Source organism: Thunnus thynnus, chromosome 11, assembly GCF_963924715.1.
Source record: "Thunnus thynnus chromosome 11, fThuThy2.1, whole genome shotgun sequence".
Taxonomy (NCBI): Eukaryota; Metazoa; Chordata; class Actinopteri; order Scombriformes; family Scombridae; genus Thunnus; species Thunnus thynnus.
In genome coordinates this window covers 25,444,510-25,461,891 of record NC_089527.1, presented here as the reverse complement: position 1 = coordinate 25,461,891, position 17,382 = coordinate 25,444,510, and the positions used below count along the sequence as shown (strand labels likewise).

Sequence of the window (17,382 nt, the reverse complement as noted above, 5' to 3'; positions counted from 1 at the left end):
TAAAATCTGTAGATGCATATCTTAAGAATTACTTATATAAATTGATGTCTTATATACAGATGTGGCTTTCAGCTGTGTCTCTTGGATACCAAATGCTAATGGACCCATGGACCATGATCTTTGGTATGTTAAATGGTCTGAATTGTCATGGTTTGTATTAAAATACTTAAAAAATCTCCCCTGTCTAATAATGCATCACTATTGTACATACAGGTACATACACAGCGGGAAGATGCAAGGCTTTACCCTCTTGAGGACTGTTGATTTCAGACTCTGAACAGCACTGCAATCCAGAGAATGATAACTGGTTGTAACTGGACATATTGGGGGGGTTAATATTGCCCCTTGAGACTCAACTCTGGCTCACGTGTCTTTGTTGTGCAATGAGTGGGCAGAAAGAAACTGGCTCTCGATAACTCAATTTCCACTGTTCAGTGGGCTTTGGGCATGGAACTGAGTCAGATACATTCACTTCATCACAGCGCTGTGAATTTACAGTCAGCTGTAATGTTTATTTTATTTTATGTAGATTCTGTTAAGCCTGTGTTATAAGGTGACAGAAAGTAACAGGTCTATATCATCATCTGCATTGAACTCCTACATAGTGGGGGTTTGGAGCAATGTATTTTATTTACCAAGTTCATTATTTATTATTCATCAGATATAAATTCGTTATTGAGAACTGTTAAAGGGGACATATCATGCTTTATGTTATTTTCTGTTATTTTTATACTGTTATGATGACGACTGTCTATGTTAAACTCAGTCAAAGGTCCAAAACATGAGGTGAACATATGTAAAAATGCTCCCTGAGCTCTGAATGCTCAGTTTGCAATGTTATCTCTACTTCGTCCTCATGATGACATCCCATTGTTACACGCATGACCACAAATGGCCATCCATTTCGTAGCCTTTGCTCAAACATATACGGATGTATTTGAAAAGTTGAAAAGTTTGCATTTCGAGTAAAAAAATTAGAAAAATAAGTGAAATCTACTACAGTGGAAACTGCTTATAATGATCACAGTTACAGTGATTGACCGCTTATATGGATCAAAAAGCTCGGGACAGAATCATTCCTATACAAATGCTGTTTAAATATTCACCTATAGTAATCAAGTAGTCTGCTTACAGTGTTCATTTTGGGTCTTTTCATACATGACAACATATGGAAAAAAATGTAAAACTGTGGTAATTCTTTTTTTTTTTTTTTTTTACTTTACTCCCATGATACACGTATGATATGTATATGTGCAGCTGTAACCGCAGTAACCCGTCTGCTTCGCGCTGGTTACCTGAGGCTGGTGCTGCATGCACACTGGAATCATGACAGGAAAATAAAAGTCATTTTGTCGCAATGAAAAACGTGGTCTCCTTGAAGTTTATGACAAACTGCCATAAACGAGCCAATGAGATGCAGCAGCGAAACAAGTGTTTGAAACAGCATTCATGTAATATTTATTTATTTATTTAAATATTTATTGGGACCATGTACAGTGTTAAACATAAATGTTACCATTTGATGTACTGTACCAGAGTTAGCTTATAGCCAATTTTCATCTGCAGTCCCTTTGGCAGGTCACAATTAAAACATATAACGGAACAATAACAAGCATTACAAAGCAAAAAACACACAGGACACATAATGCAAAATACAAAGCTACACACAATAGCACATCACATACAGCCACAATGTCAACTAGAAATCAATAATGTAAGCTTGTCAAATTAAAAGCAAGATTATTTGTGCATAAATATACAAATGTCAGTTAGATGGTAATCTGCATGAGAAATAAAGAAAAACCCGACACAGACATGATGATTATATGTGGTTTCCACTGTACTACTTAGCTGGAGCTAACCAATCAGAACAGAGCAGGCTCATCGGGGAGGGGGTCTTAAAGAGACAGGAGCTAAAACAGCCTGTTTCAAACAGGGGATGAGCTGACAAGCATAAAGTGTTTTTTGAACTGTTGAACCCCAAAATATAATTCTAGACCTGGAAATGTACATGATGCATTCCCTTTAACAGATTAAATGATTGTTGAAACTGGAAACTAACGAAACCAACTATCTAATACTGATTTGTTTTCACAGGATTTGTCCTCACAGCTGTACTATAGAGCTCAACGTGCCCAAACATCATCCTGCTTAAATGTTTGGGGAAAACATTTGAAGCCGTCTGCAGATAGGTACAGTACGCCTTGGAAGACATGGTTGAAAGTGAGCATTTTTCAACAACATGAAACACATGCTTCAAGACATGCCTAAAAAGCATTCGGGCATAAATGTAGAAAGCAATTTTATATAATTTTGTGATATTTTGTGTAAAGTATTCAATAGAAGGTCAAATATAATTACTCATACATTAGTAAAAGATTGATTCATATTTGCTGACAGTGCAATAACAGCTCAAACAATGCTTCAATCCCAGTCTTTCCTCTGCTTAATGGAAGCTTAATGGCTTATATCAATAAAATACTTTAAATTAATTGTGCAGTTGTCATGTGTCATTCTTCCTGTCTGTTGCCTCAACACACATTGAACGCTCAACTAAGAGTTTTCCTCAAATTTGAAACATATAACACAATCAAGGAACAGCATGTCTGTTATTAATCAGCAACAACAAATGTTGAAATAGTGTGAGTGCTACAAGACAACATTACCGTTTCTTCTTAATTGTACCAATATTTATTTATTTTTAAATCTAGTTATTTGCAACACAACTCTGAGTGTTTGATTTTACCTCTGAAGATGGTACTCATGAAGAAGCACAATCCAGGCACAACGGAAGCTTACATAGTTTGAAATCTTTACAACAATAGATGTACACAATAAATAACAGTGAATATATATTTCTTGTATTTATATGCCTTTACACAGAATTCAACTGTAAAAGTATGATTGTCTTTAATTGAACCAGTGATGTTTTGACTGCAAAAGATAAAAGAATAATTGAAAGCAGATGTGAAATTTTAATTTTTTATTGAATGATTTTTATTGCATTTTTGTAATCATGAACCAGTTAAGCTTTGGGGGTAATTTAGAGTGTCCAATTAATGAAAAATGGTAGGAAACCAGAGTCCCCAGAGTAAACCCACACCACCACAGCAAACAGCGCACAAACTAGAAGAGACTCAGGCTCGGGGCTCGAACCCTCATCTCCTAGCTATAAGGTGTCACTGAAGTGGCCCTCAGTCCTGCCCTACATCAAGGTAACCCTAAGCCTAACCTTAAACCCCTCAGTGAGGTAACTAACCTGCTCCACTGGTCTCTGCCCCTCGATGTTTTAGGACAGAGACCAGTGGTGCAGGAGGAAAAAGGAGGCAGGTAGATGTGAGTCAGTAATAATGTAGGACGGTGGCCAGTGGAGGAGGAGGTGGGTAGATGTGAATCCGTAATAATGAGGAGATAGGTAGATGTGAATCCGTAATAATGAGGAGATAGGTAGATGTGAATCCGTAATAATGAGGAGATAGGTAGATGTGAGGCGGGACTTCTTGCGTTCATCTTGAAGGAAAAAAGAGAAACCTCCATTATTCTTTTTTCCTTCAAGATGAAGGCTACAGTTGTCGGTCGTCACCATCCCATCTCTGATGTGACTGTAGATAAGATCGCTGAGTTCTTTTGTGAAAACCAGATGTTTCCCACTGGAAATTATCTCTAACTGCCGAAACACAGAAACCTCTAGGTTATAGGTAGATGTGAGTCCGTAATAATGTAGGACAGAAGCCAGTGGAGGAGGAGGTGGGTAGATGGGAATCAGTAATAATGTAGGACGGTGGCCAGTGGAGGAGGAGGTGGGTAGATGTGAGTCTGTGATAATGTAGAATGGAGGCCAGTGGAGGAGGAGGTGGGTAGATGTGAGTCCGTGATAATGTAGGACGGTGGCCAGTGGAGGAGGAGGTGGGTAGATGTGAGTCTGTGATAATGTAGGATGGAGGCCAGTGGAGGAGGAGGTGGGTAGATGTGAGTCCGTGATAATGTAGGATGGAGGCCAGTGGAGGAGGAGGTGGGTAGATGTGAGTCTGTGATAATGTAGGATGGAGGCCAGTGGAGGAGGAGGTGGGTAGATGTGAGTCCGTGATAATGTAGGATGGAGGCCAGTGGAGGAGGAGGTGGGTAGATGTGAGTCTGTGATAATGTAGGATGGAGGCCAGTGGAGGAGGAGGTGGGTAGATGTGAGTCTGTGATAATGTAGGATGGAGGCCAGTGGAGGAGGAGGTGGGTAGATGTGAGTCCGTGATAATGTAGGATGGAGGCCAGTGGAGGAGGAGGTGGGTAGATGTGAGTCCGTGATAATGTAGGATGGAGGCCAGTGGAGGAGGAGGTGGGTAGATGTGAGTCCGTGATAATGTAGGATGGAGGCCAGTGGAGGAGGAGGTGGGTAGATGTGAGTCCGTGATAATGTAGGATGGAGGCCAGTGGAGGAGGAGGTGGGTAGATGTGAGTCCGTGATAATGTAGGATGGAGGCCAGTGGAGGAGGAGGTTGGTAGATGTGAATCCGTAATAATGAGGAGATAGGTAGATGTGAGGTGGGACTTAACTTCTTGCGTTCATCTTGAAGGAAAAAAGAGAAACCTCCATTATTCTTTTTTCCTTCAAGATGAAGGCAGTTGTTATTATACAAAAATTCTCAGAAAAGGCTCGGCCAAAACCCTGCGTACACAGGAGAAGAAACGGTGGATGGTGCTGGGCTTTTTCAGCGTCAGGTGATGTTTAAAAGACGCGGCTATGTATTTTTCTATTAGCGGATCCCCTGATTTCATTAATATCACCACCATGTCTGCACTCTTCCAGACCTTGCACAAATCCTTGAAAATGGCCTTGTCGATGTTTTTTATAGTTTTTTCCGTTACCTTAAAATCTAGAGTCTCAACTTCCGCCCACGTCTTCTTGATGATGTGGCGAGTCAGGGCCTCTGCGTTCATAATAGTGTTCTTTGTTTTGGTGAGGACACGACACACCAGCTTCTCAACGAGCACGCTAACAGCTATGTACCTTTTCTTGAGCGCTGCATCCTCTTCAGATTCAGTGTCTCGCTCCTCAGACCTTGTTGCATTCTCCTCGGACCTTGTTGCATCCTCCTTGGACCTTGTTGCATCCTCCTCGGACCTTGTTGCATCCTCCTCGGACCTTGTTGCATCCTCCTTGGACCTTGTTGCATCCTCCTCGGACCTTGTTGCATCCTCCTCTGCTGTGACTTCAGTTGGGGGCATTCGTGAGAATATCTTGGTGTTCATAAGAGCAAGTACAACCCTATTGCAGTAGCTGCCAACTTTCATTTTAAGCCACCAATTCATCAGGCTGAGAAAACACTTCACTCTATTGCCTACATCGTTGTACAGGGCGTCATAGTGCTCTTTAAGAGTCTTTCTTATGGACTTCTTCCTCTCTGACTCAGGGACAATCTCGGGCGTCACCATCCCATCTTTGATGTGATTGTAGACAAGATCGCTGAGTTCTTTTGTGAAAACCAGATGTTTCCCACTGGAGATTATCTCTAACTGCCGAAACACAGAAACCTCATTTCCACCCTCTGTAATGTCGTACTCATCCAGAAGCAGAGACTCAACACTAGACCTGAGGGACTGCGCTGAGTGTCTGCCTTTACCTTTGAAGATTTTGTGGTATTTGGACTTCAGCTGTGCCACCATACGATGAATCAATGATTTGGCAAACAGCTTAGCAAAAAGTGTCTTGATCTTGCTCTTCAGATTATTTTCTTCTCTCGGACTCTCAGTTTCAGAATGTTGTAGACTCTTTGCCTCTTCCGTAAGAATCTGAGATATGTCGTCCCCTATAACCTCAATCTCTAAAGAGAAATCAGATTGCAGGAGTTCATATTCAGACTCCTCCACTGTATGTAGTACAGGTTCTGTTAACTCGTAAAGCTCTTGTCTGATTATCTCTTGGACAGCTTTACTGGTTTGAGCCAGAAAGCTGTCTTCCGATGCCATCTTCTCCGGTGTGTCCTGCCTTTCACTTTTCACTGGTGACTCTAGGCGGTCACCAGTGTCGGGCCTCTCTACTTCATCCTCCTCCTTTTCTTCATCTGAAGTCTCCAGATCTTCTATTTCTGCATCCTCATGCTCTGGAGACTCCATTGGTGGTACCATATCCTCTTTGTCTGTGTTTTCTACATCGGTGGCCCTACATGACCTTGACCGACATGGCTGAGGTGGGCACAGACTTTTCACTTTGGTCATGAAGTCACGAAGCACAGCGCTTGCATGACCAACCATTGTGTTTAGTCTGCGGGATGGTGTGACACGAAAGCCACCGACTTTGTCATGAGGAACCACAAAATCTCTACTTTCAGAGTCAGTAGAAGCAGAGAGGGCTGAGTTGACGCTCTCAGCAACCTCTTTTGCTATTAGTTTTGTTAAGCTCTCTGAACTGACTGACTGCATTTCCTCCGTAAACTCCAGAGCCTGAACGAAACTCTGATGGAGAGTTTCGTTCAGGCTATTGAGAAGCTCCTCCTTACAGACGTCCGCATCTTTGCTCCGTAGATTCGCCAATATTGTATTTGTAATGGATATGATGAATTCTGTGATCATTTCTGCCAACAGGTACATTGTGGCATCATCAGGAGTTCCTTCCTTCAACAGTATCCATTGCTCCTCTGTGATCTTCTCCAAAAAGGAATGGATCACTGAGCGCACATCATCAACTGTAACGACTACCATTTTCTTCTCTTGTTTTCGATGCTCTGTTACTGTAATCCGACTGTAAGCGCGATTAGCTTCGATGCTCTGTTACTGTAATCAAACTGTAAGCTCGATTACCTTCGATGCTTATTAACTGTAGCTATCAGGATTGATTATCTTCGATGTTTATCGTATTGGTCTTGAATATTCTGGTGCCCTATATACATAAATGTTTCCACTTTCATAGCTTTTATCTGTGACTAGATCAAAGAATCAAAGCACAAATCAAAGGGTGACGATACAGATAAAAGTGTGACTACAGAGATCAAAGTGTGACTACAGAGATCAAAGAGAGACTACACGTTAATCACTGCTCATGACCACGTCACATATCTATGACTACACGTCACAAATCAAAGTGTAACTAGGCTACACGTTGATCACTCGTCATGATTACGTCACAGAATAAAGTAACTGACTATTTTCAAAACCCGCGACTCTGTCATAGCAACCGTTGCTAGGCACCGGCGGCACCGTTTGACAGATTTCTCGTTTTCAGACAAGTCGGCGCTAAAGTCATACAGCTGCTCAAAAAACAACTAGTAAACCGAGGCTGATAATATGATGTGAACAGTGGCTGTTAAATGGTCAAGAAATGAATTTTATCTTTTTATTAAAATGACAATGATAGCTAGTTTGAAAAACGGGGAAGCCCTGGCTTCAGGAGAAAACGCCTTCACACATTAGGACGTCCTTGCTTTTTGTCACAGGGGTATTATAGCCCCTTAAAACTGGACCCACTCCAGAACCATCCGTGATTCAATGAATAAACTCGTTTTCTGGTAAGTAATGGAGTCTCACAGAGCTACAGACTTGATGTCTTATTCACAGAATGAGAGACAAAACGAGTCAAAATCACATGTTCATATTGGTTACATATACATGTGACATGACAGATTATGAGGCAGACTATTTCATTTGTAAATTCTTAAGAAGGTACCCCAAAAGCACAATGTAATATAGAGTTTTTAGTCAGTGTGCAGCAGGTTAAATGAACATGCATGAATGTCACATTTGTCAAACAAATATGGAAAAAAAACGTTTCCAATAATAAATGAATACTTACTTGGATTTTCCAGTAATTGCCTCTGAAAATGAAAACTTATAAACTCAAAACAACTAACTAAACTCAGATAGCTGTCTCATAACATTGTCTCTATTTTCCCTATAATTAGTATCAAATTACAGGACTTTTCATGGAAACTTTCAAGGAAATTATTAGCACATTACAGGACATAAAATAAAGTGTTACCAGATTTTACTAGTGCAGCTGTAAGATTTACACTAATGAGAGAGTAAAATAGTGAGCTTACTACAGTGGCTCAACACTGTCATTTCAACTTTGGCCCAGATAAATTAAAGATGTTGTGAATATACTACATTTCTGCAGTGGTCCACAATTAAAACAGCTGCATGAGAGGGATGAGTTGCAGCATCCAGCCTCCCCAGTTTTCTTATTTGCAGCCTAATCCCACATTAAAGGGCCATCAGGCCAATGTGCAGATTAACTGGTGTTCATCGCTGAATGGTCGACTCCTCAACTGAGGCTTAAAGGAGTCACCGAGCAGGCATGTCAAAGTTCAACAGCATTTTTTTTTTTATTTATAAAAATAAATCATGTGACAGACTTTTATGTCTAATAACTGGCTGTCAGACCAGTGGTTGGTGTTAGAACAGGAATATTATTTGACTTTTTCAGCTACACAAAGCACATCAGTGTGTACTGTATTTGATGTTTGCAGTACACAAGACATATTGCAAATAAATAACAGTTCATTTGTGTGCAGCATATCGTCCTGAAAGCTTTTCTTATCCCAAAGAGAACTGAAATGCTTTCACACTATTACCTCCCCCATCCACATCCTGACATATGGCAATCACACCCACCACACCCCCTGTATAGAGAGAGATCATGTCCATAAAGGGGAAAAAAAGTCCATCCATAGGAGGCAAAAGCAATGACAAAGTCCCTCCATTACTTTGTAGCATACACAAGCAGCGACGACACTGAGCCGTATGCGATAAGAAGATTAATGCATTTATGGAAAAGCTGCAGAATCTACATTTAGAGTTGAATGAATAAAAATGAGCAGAAAGGACATCTGTTTCAGAAATAACTACAGGAGGTCTTATCTCCCTTAACTTTACACATACATGTGAATGAAAATACAAAAAAAAAACACTTGTAACAGACTATGTAATGCTATGAATATTACATAATATTAATTAAAATGGAGTATTATGCAACAAAAGGTCGAAGTTTACATATACATTTTCATCACATCTCCACATTAATCCACAGTTTGAAATAAACACCCGCTTCTATTAACTGTGAAAATGAATCCTGCAACCATACAGCTTGACATAGCTGTTCATTAACCAAGAAACAGACATGTATCAGATGACTAGTTCTGATTTCTCTTTTATAATAGTTAATCTATAAATATGATAGATTATTATATATAAATAGCTCATAGGAAAATAACTGCTGCCATGTAATTGTCAATCTTCAATCAAGAAATCCCCAAATCCTATGTTTAGCCGGGCAGACACACACCAGTAAACTACACATGCAAGCATGAGTAATCCTCAGCTCTTAAATAAATAAAATCATCTTTTATCTCATCGGCAATCACAAAAGCTACTCCTAGTTGTGCCTGTGGTTCAGGAAGCAAACATTTCCACAGTTCTCATGTGCAAGAAAGACAGATATTAATGTCAGACTGGCCAATCAAACCAAAGATGAGCCACACTACAAGGAAGCAGAGAAGTGATTGGCTCGCCTCGGCTCGTTGCCCTTTGACCCCTGCAGAGAGCTCCCCGTCCTCAGATTCCAATAGAGTTCCGTTGCGGAGGCTCTCGGTACCATTCCCCATCTCCTCTCTGAGCTCCTGTTGGAGCAGCTTTGAAATGAGACTGTTGAAGCGGTTCTCCGTGGTGGAGACGATCTCTGAGGAGGCCGTGGTCAGGTTCAGCTCTGCGGGATCCACACATGTGCCATTCAGCTTGGCAAAGACCACCTCGCTGAGATCCAGCCCGGTCACGGAGGACGGAGAAGCACAGGGGATGTCCCGTACCAGCTTGTAGTTTTCCATCCACTCCTTCAGCCACTCGAGGGAGCAGTCGCACTCCCATGGGTTTCTGAAGAGGTAGAGGCGGCCCAGGAAATAGATGGGCTGGAAAACAGGAAAGGGAAGGGTGGTGAGGTTGTTGCTGTTCAGGTGGAGCGTGATCAGGCTGGTCAGGTTCTCAAAAGTTCCTTCCTCGATGTTTAGCAGCTGGTTCCTGTCCAGGTACAGCACCTCCAGCTCCACCAGGTCACTGAACCAGGTCTTGGACACGTTGGTCAACTGGTTCCCCCCAAGGTTGAGCATCTTGAGGCGGCCTAGGCCCTTGAAGGCAAGCCGGGGCAGGTCAGACAGCAGATTGTCATTGAGGTAGAAGTTCTCCAGTCGCACAAGGTCCTGAAAGGCCTGGTCATGGATCACATTGATGCGGTTCTCTTGGAGGTTCAGGTACCTGATATAAGGAAAAGGACTTTAGAGTGATTTCGTCACAATAGGACCTTCTTAGAGTGACTAAACACAGTGCTCTCTGGTGTCAGCATATCTTCAACCAAAGAGATGGAAAACCAGCAGAGTATGGTGGCCCTTAAGGCCAAAACCCATACAAAAGCAAAATCACAAACTTAATGAAAATGCTCTCCAAATCCAAAAATGCTGCATACCAAAGCACATAGAAAAGGGAAAAGCAAAACCATAAAGAGAAATGAGCTCCGAATCAAAAAATATTTTCTAACATCAAAACTCAAAAGTAGAAATCTTTAACAAGAAAATAATTATGGGGGAAGGGAATAACTGAGCAGTGGTAAAAAAACTGAAGCTCTCCAATCAATGTTTATTGGCAGGCTGCGGGAAAACACAAGACCAAGTGCTGAGAAGAAGATGTGAACAACATCCTACGAGGCTGGTATCTTAAAAGGTAAGACTTGTGTTATTCTAGAGGTTTTCTTATGGTCAACAAATCATATGACAAAATGAAAACTGAAAGTGTTACTCTGTCTCTCAATACTTTCCAACCACAAGTCCATTTGTTCCTAAAGGTTTTCTTATGGTCAACAAATCATATGACAAAATGAAAACCGAAAGTGTTACTCTGTCTCTCAATACTTTCCAACCACAAGTCCATTTGTCCCTAAAGGAGTAAATCTTTAAAAATGGATCACAAATTTGTAGTTTATTTTTTTTAATGGCCTAGTAATTCCATTAAAAAAATCTAAAACAGCTGGGTAACTAGTTTTTAGTAAATACTATTCAAGCAGGAGTAAATAGTGCATTTTTGAGTACCATTTTCAGCTGTGGATTGATACAAATTTGGTGCCCCAGGATAGTGTGCCTAGGATTGACCATGTTAATGGAAATAAATGAACATTGTGTGGCTCATATGTATTTTTAATAGCTTTTGGATAACAATGAAGGTCTATGAGACAGAGGAATGAGGTAGCTCAGGCTTTGGATACATAGACAATATTTTAAATTTATTGTCTGTTTTGGTCTTTTCATGGGATTAGTTGACATAAATGTAGAATAATAATAAGAATGTAGAATATAAAGATCCATAGGCTGTAACTATACAGGAATAATCATCTAACAACCTGCGTGTTTATTATCTATCCCTGATTATTGGCAGCCATACTATGTTATCATGGTCCTGGATGACCATCTCCCAGAATCCAGGTCCTTAAAAGGATTCATCATCAATTTAGCATTGCACTTCTATAACAAATAAAACAACTGTATCAATATCAATTCAGCAGAACCAAAATGCAAAGTCTTTTTTACTCCTTTATTTTTATTACGTTACTTGAGGCAATTTATCAGACTTTGTGCAGCTCCTTCTGGAGCAACAAAAGGGTTTACAAAATGTTTTTTATATATGCAGGAGTACTCCCCAAGACCTCAGATGGAAAAAAAAAACAGAGTCAGGATGGTGTGATGTAACAAAAAAGCATGATTTATTCCTACCAAGAAAGGTCCCTTTCATTAAAGTCATTACAAAACATATAAAATCAAAGATGGTGCAGGAGTTCTTCCTCAACCCTGCCGACAGTGCTACTCAGCAGTACTGTGCTCAGTGTAGCCACTGGTGGGTGAAAAATATTTAAAGTACACTGTTTTATTCAGTAGTACTACTTTAAATTATCTTCCCTGCCACAAGTAGCAGCACCGAGGACACTGCTTCCTGCACCATCTTTGATTTTACTGTACATGGTTTTAATTGGTTAATAATGGAAGAAGTTATTCCTGTTTCTTTATGCTTACCTGGTGTCATTTTTCCCCATCTACAGTCACTAAGAAGATTTTCTGCCATGCCATGAGTAGATTACGTTGCCAGACTGTTGGTAAATTAATTCCTGCCAGTAGCTATGAGAGGTGATACATGAGGTAGATCAGCCAGTGACTTACTTGAGGCTGCCGAGGCCCAGCAGGGAGTTGTAAGCCACCGCCTCTATCTTGTTCCTCTCCAGGTAGATGTGAGTCAGATTCTCCATGCCTCTGATGGCTCCAGGGATCCTGCGGAAGTTGTTTTGGAAGCAGAGTAACTCTTTCAGCACTATTTGCTCAATGAAGATGCGGTCTGGGATGTTGAAGAGGTTACAGTCTGACAAGTCCAGGCGCACCAGCTTCTTCAGCCCGGTGAAGGTTCGTGTATGAAGGTAGCTGATGTAGTCATTGTGCGCCATTTTCAGCTCCACCAGGTTGGCGAGGCCCTGCAGAACAGAGGTTAAGTCAAAACTATGTTCTGGAGAACTGTTTTACTTGACTACTCATCAGTAATATGTCATCATTTCCTCATTAGAAAAGGTTTATGTTTGCAGTATAAATTACTTGTTTGTGGGATAAAACAGGTTGTGGGAAATTTTGTGGAATTGACTTAGACTATGGGCAAAGGAACAAGTGAGTTTTTTTATGCAGCTCCAATTCCTTAAAGGGGCAGTTCATTCCCAAGAACATAATCCCACTCATCTACTTATTTATACTTATCTAATTAAGCAGATGTTGGTTTAATCTGATAATGGTGAAAATGGTTAAAAATTGGTTCCAACTAAAACTGTCCACAGCAAGATCTGTGTCCTGTTATGTATTGTTTCTGGAAAGGCAAATAGCTTTTGAATATAACACTTATAGGTTATATGTTTTGGGCGCTACCATCATAGTTCCATATCCCTCCATTATTTTGGGGTGGTGACAAATATTTTAGCATCAAATATCACAAAATACAAGCAAATGAAACCGAAACTATCTGCAACTGCAAGGATGAGGTATCATATAAAAATACATGAATGGAAAAGGACAAAATAATTTCTGTACTGAACCTGGTATCTGAATCTGTACCTCATTTGAGGGAAATGTGCAATCACAATTCAGCATAAAAACCCAGCAAGGTGAGGCAGACCTTGAAGGCTCCAGGGGTAATGAAGGAGATGTTGTTGTGGTCCAGGGAGAGAGTCTTGAGGGAGGGCAGGGTACCGAAGGCCCTTTCTGGCAGGAACTTGAGTCTGTTCTTGTCCAGGTTGATGGCGGAGGCCTCGCAGGGAAACTCTTTGGGCAGCTCAGCCATGGCGGACCGGTCGCACAGGACGCTGCAGCTCCTCTCCTGAGTGCAGGAGCAAGACGCCGGACAGGCCCGAACACACGCCCACCGTGCCAGAACCGCCTGAGGCAGCACGAACAGCACAGAGACTGAAAGGACGACAGAGAGAGGGCACGAATGTCAAAGCCTCGAAGTGAAAACAACACTGTAGTCAGAAGTACTTTACTGCAAAGAACCACTAGAGAGGCCTCTACTCCAGCGTTCAGGCTCAAGTGTTTCAGTACTGTTGACTGCCAGTGGTGCCAGAAGTACTCAGATCCTTTACTGAAGTAAAAGTACCAATACAACAGTGTAAAAATATTCCATTACAAGTAAAAGTCCTGCATTAAAAATCCACCTTAATACTTGAGGAAAAGTACATAAGTATTATGAGCTTGATGTAGTTAAAGTATTGCAGTAAAAGTAGTGGTTTGGATATGACATCATTAGATAATTAATACTGAAGCATCAGTGTGTGAGCAGCATGGTACTGCTGTAGCTGCTGGAGGTGGAGCTAGTTTCAACTACTTTATATACAGTTACTAGTTTAGTCCACTGGTTCCCAACCTAGGGGTCGGGCCCCTCCAAAGGGTCACCAGATAAATCTGAGGGGTCGTCAAATGATTAATGGGAGAGGAAAAAATAAAAAACAAAGTTCTGATACACAAATCTGTTTTCAGTTTTTGGAGTTTTTCTCTGATCTTTGATTTTTGGTGAAATATTGGATCATTTGAACATTTAACAATACTTTCACAATATTTCCCTCTGTGTCTGTAATGATCAGCATTTTTCACTATTTCCTGTCATTTTATACACTGAACAATCAGTTGATTATTAAATAAAATAATTGTCAGACCTATTAATAATGAAATTGATTCATTTTTATTGTGGTTGTTAATTGATGGTTGCAGCCTTACAGTACTCCTATGATATGATGAATAATACAACCTTGCCCTCAGTTTTGTGTGCAGTTTCATAAAACAAAATTTTACAACAAATGAGCTCAATATAAACTAAAACAATTAACATCTTAAAACTACATTTTAACACAGAGTTGATTCATGGTGCACTGGTGCCAATTTCTAACAAATTTGCGATTAATAAAATGATGTAGACTCAAATGATACAAGGTAAACCTGATACTTTTGGGCAGTTGCTGGGTTTTACCGTTTGGTGATCCAGCCTTGGTTTGAGGAATAGTTTAACATTTTGGGAAATGCACTTATTCACTTTCTTGCTGAGCGTTGGATGAAAAGATTGATACCACTATCTGTCCATTCCAAAGCTATAGCCAGGAGATGGTTAGCTTAGCTTAACACAAAGACTGGAAACAGCTAGCCTAGCTCTGTCTGAAGGTAACCACCTACCAGCACCTGAGAAGCACACTAACTAACACATCATATCTGGTTTATTTAATTCGTACCAAAACTAAATTTGCTCCAAAGAAAACAAGTATTTGTACAACTCCAGTCTACCAAAATCTCAAAAACATTTGACATTAGTAAACAAACTAAGAAAAAAAACATGCAGATCAGCTCCTCTATTAACCCCCTCCCAAGATTAAATGCTTGCATCGATGTTTGCAGTAACACAAGGACACTGGCGGAGTAATGATTTGATGTTTGAGTCACGTTGACTGGCAGGTTGAGGGCTAAACTGTCTCTTTGCCAGCTGCTGGTGAAATGATGATGTGATTAAGACAGAACGGCTTACATCAGAGATTAGCCCCACAACAATAGGTATTGTCTGTGCCTGGGATTTCACCCTCCATTCAGTTCACATTAGCTTGAGTTTGGGCCTGCCTCTTAGCTTAATCAATTATTCTCTATAGATGAAGGTCTTGATCATTCTTCTCTCACTCAACAAAATATTTATGTCCTGGAAGAAACAAGTCTGATCTATGATGTTGATAACAGGATTTACAACTTTCAACAAGCCATTACAGGGCGTGAGACCATTTTTACAGCTGACGTGGGGGAAAAAAGCAGTTGAAGAGTGAAGGGATTGAAACTGACCAGTGAAAGTGATGACAGTCATTACTGTAGTCTCTCATCTGGGACATGCCAGGATTAACGGAGGTCTGAAACAGCACAAAAAGAGCAGAGTAGCACTTATGACGGAATACTATGAATTACATAAATATATGACAAAGCCTGTGGTTGGAGGTCTGTAAGTGATCTAGTTTTAAGGACAATGATTTTAACTTTAAATGGGAAAACAAGGTGAGTTACAATCTGAAATCTTTGTGGTTGCTATTCTACATCATAATTGTTAATTTGGGGCAAACAGACAACCGAGACATTCAAGAAATACGACACACAGAAATGAAAGTGACATACCTGTAGATCTTTCCAGACAGTAGCATCCATGTGTGTGTGTAAAAGTCACAATCCAAATACTCATGCATTTGTCCATCCTGCCTGTCCCATATCAGTCTGCACAGTGCACCTTCAACAGCATAACTGAGCCAGATTACTGGACGCCTCTGCCTGACAGTTCTCCAGTCAAAGAGTATGAGGTTGTGTTTCTACACCTCATCCTCCCCCCTTCACTGTGTGTCTGCATGTCCCATCATAAGCACACACACACACACACACACCAAAAAGCCATCTCTTAATGGCAGTCAAATCCCCTGGATGGAGTGATGGAGAGAGGGCTAGATGGATGGAGATGGAGATGGGCGGTTGGCGGGATTACAGAAGTAAAGCAAAGCTTTCAGATCAAACAGCCGAGGCAGAGGGGTAACTTAGAAACACACAGCACTTAGATTACACCCAACCACCTACACATACACACACACACACACACAGAGCATGAAGTTGGACATGAAACTTGTCAGAAATGCAGATGTTGAAATGGATTAGGGGATGAGCAGGCCATCAGTAGTGTGATCTGATGAGAGCTGATCAATAAAATTTATTAAATGAGATTAGTGTGCTGTTGAAGCTGTATGGATGACCATCTTTTCTCCCCTGAGAGCTGTACGTGTTCACCAGACTTGAATGTCCTTATTTTCAAAATGACACAGAAATTATACAACAGGGTTTTAATGGGTGTCACTGCCTCTGTGGTTATGAAACCTACTCAGCACATTAGGTGACCATGTGGCCTTTCTTTCAAGAGTAACACGAAAAACCTCCCAAAATTGGGGTAAACATGGTTTTCATGCAGGGTATGTAATGTATTTTCACTGCCTAAAAAGCTCCCACAGATGGCCAAAGTAGAAACCATCTGTAGAGACAGGAAATACAGGTCAGACGGTTGAATTTTAACCTCATATCCCACGTCAGTTTAAAATTCAGCACACAGGGTTACCATGTTCTCGGCATGTCTGGTTACCATGAGAGGAAATAATGTCAGGCCTCTGGATTTGGGTCGTCTGGGAGATTCAGCCTGACCATCTGACTGCCTGCTGCACTGAGAAAGGCTTTCCACAAGATTTTGGAATCTGGCTGCAGGGATTTTCTCCCGTTCAGCCTCGAGAGCGCAGGCCTTTATCACAGCAGACAGTTTGACTTGTCATAGCAGGAAAAGCACAGGTGTTACTAATAACGTTAATGATGACTTTATTCTATTCAAGTCTCCCAGTCAACTGTGACAGTGGTCCAGCACCAAGACCCTGAAACTGAAGCAGCTAAATGGAATTCAGCCGTCATTAATTTTATTAATTACACCTGCTTCTTTTCCAACTGACATGTCAAAATGCTTTCAGTGCAAAAGGCCTTTTAGTGAGAGTCAGTCACTAATAATGTTGGGCAGTAAGACCATGCTCACAGTTAGTGTTAATTCACCCCTAAAGTGTTGGGATAGGTTGAGGTCGGGGCTCTGTGAAGGTCAGTCAGTTTTTTCCACATGAAACTGGGAAAACAGTTTCTTTTTAAGGATCTTGCTTTGTTCATGGGGTCATTGTCATCTTTATATAGTCAGTGGTTGAAACAGATAAGGACAGAGGCCAGGTGGTGGGGACTGGGACTGAGATCATGTGTTTACTAGGATGTTTAGTGGGCCGCTAATTTATTATTTATTTTCTTTAAC

General features: G+C 40.9%; 1 protein-coding gene and 2 long non-coding RNA genes across 5 annotated transcripts; 1 reads left to right on the top strand and 2 right to left on the bottom strand.

The window, feature by feature from the left end:
- Nucleotides 1–1,195: 1,195 nt before the first annotated feature.
- LOC137192981 (uncharacterized) lies at nt 1,196–2,233 on the bottom strand. The gene is made up of 2 exons (XR_010930657.1): nt 1,805–2,233; nt 1,196–1,287 (listed from the first exon to the last, which is right to left on the bottom strand). It is a non-coding gene; the product is annotated as an uncharacterized lncRNA (long non-coding RNA).
- Nucleotides 2,234–2,680: 447 nt separating this feature from the next.
- On the top strand, nt 2,681–12,328 carry LOC137192980 (uncharacterized). The gene is made up of 4 exons (XR_010930656.1): nt 2,681–3,747; nt 3,907–4,713; nt 10,622–10,695; nt 12,242–12,328. It is a non-coding gene; the product is annotated as an uncharacterized lncRNA (long non-coding RNA).
- Nucleotides 8,288–17,174, bottom strand: nyx (nyctalopin). 3 transcript variants are annotated; one of them, XM_067604109.1, is made up of 6 exons: nt 16,663–17,174; nt 15,687–16,578; nt 15,363–15,427; nt 13,171–13,457; nt 12,180–12,484; nt 8,288–10,233 (listed from the first exon to the last, which is right to left on the bottom strand). In XM_067604109.1, the coding sequence occupies exons 3-6, from the start codon at nt 15,382–15,384 to the stop codon at nt 9,405–9,407; spliced, it is 1,443 nt and encodes a 480-aa protein (XP_067460210.1). In that variant the 5' UTR covers nt 15,385–15,427; nt 15,687–16,578; nt 16,663–17,174; the 3' UTR covers nt 8,288–9,404. The 3 variants fall into 3 exon arrangements, with proteins under 3 accessions (XP_067460210.1, XP_067460211.1, XP_067460212.1); XM_067604110.1 differs by having other exon boundaries at nt 16,687–17,174; XM_067604111.1 differs by lacking the exons at nt 15,687–16,578; nt 16,663–17,174 and having other exon boundaries at nt 15,363–15,614.
- Nucleotides 17,175–17,382: the final 208 nt, after the last annotated feature.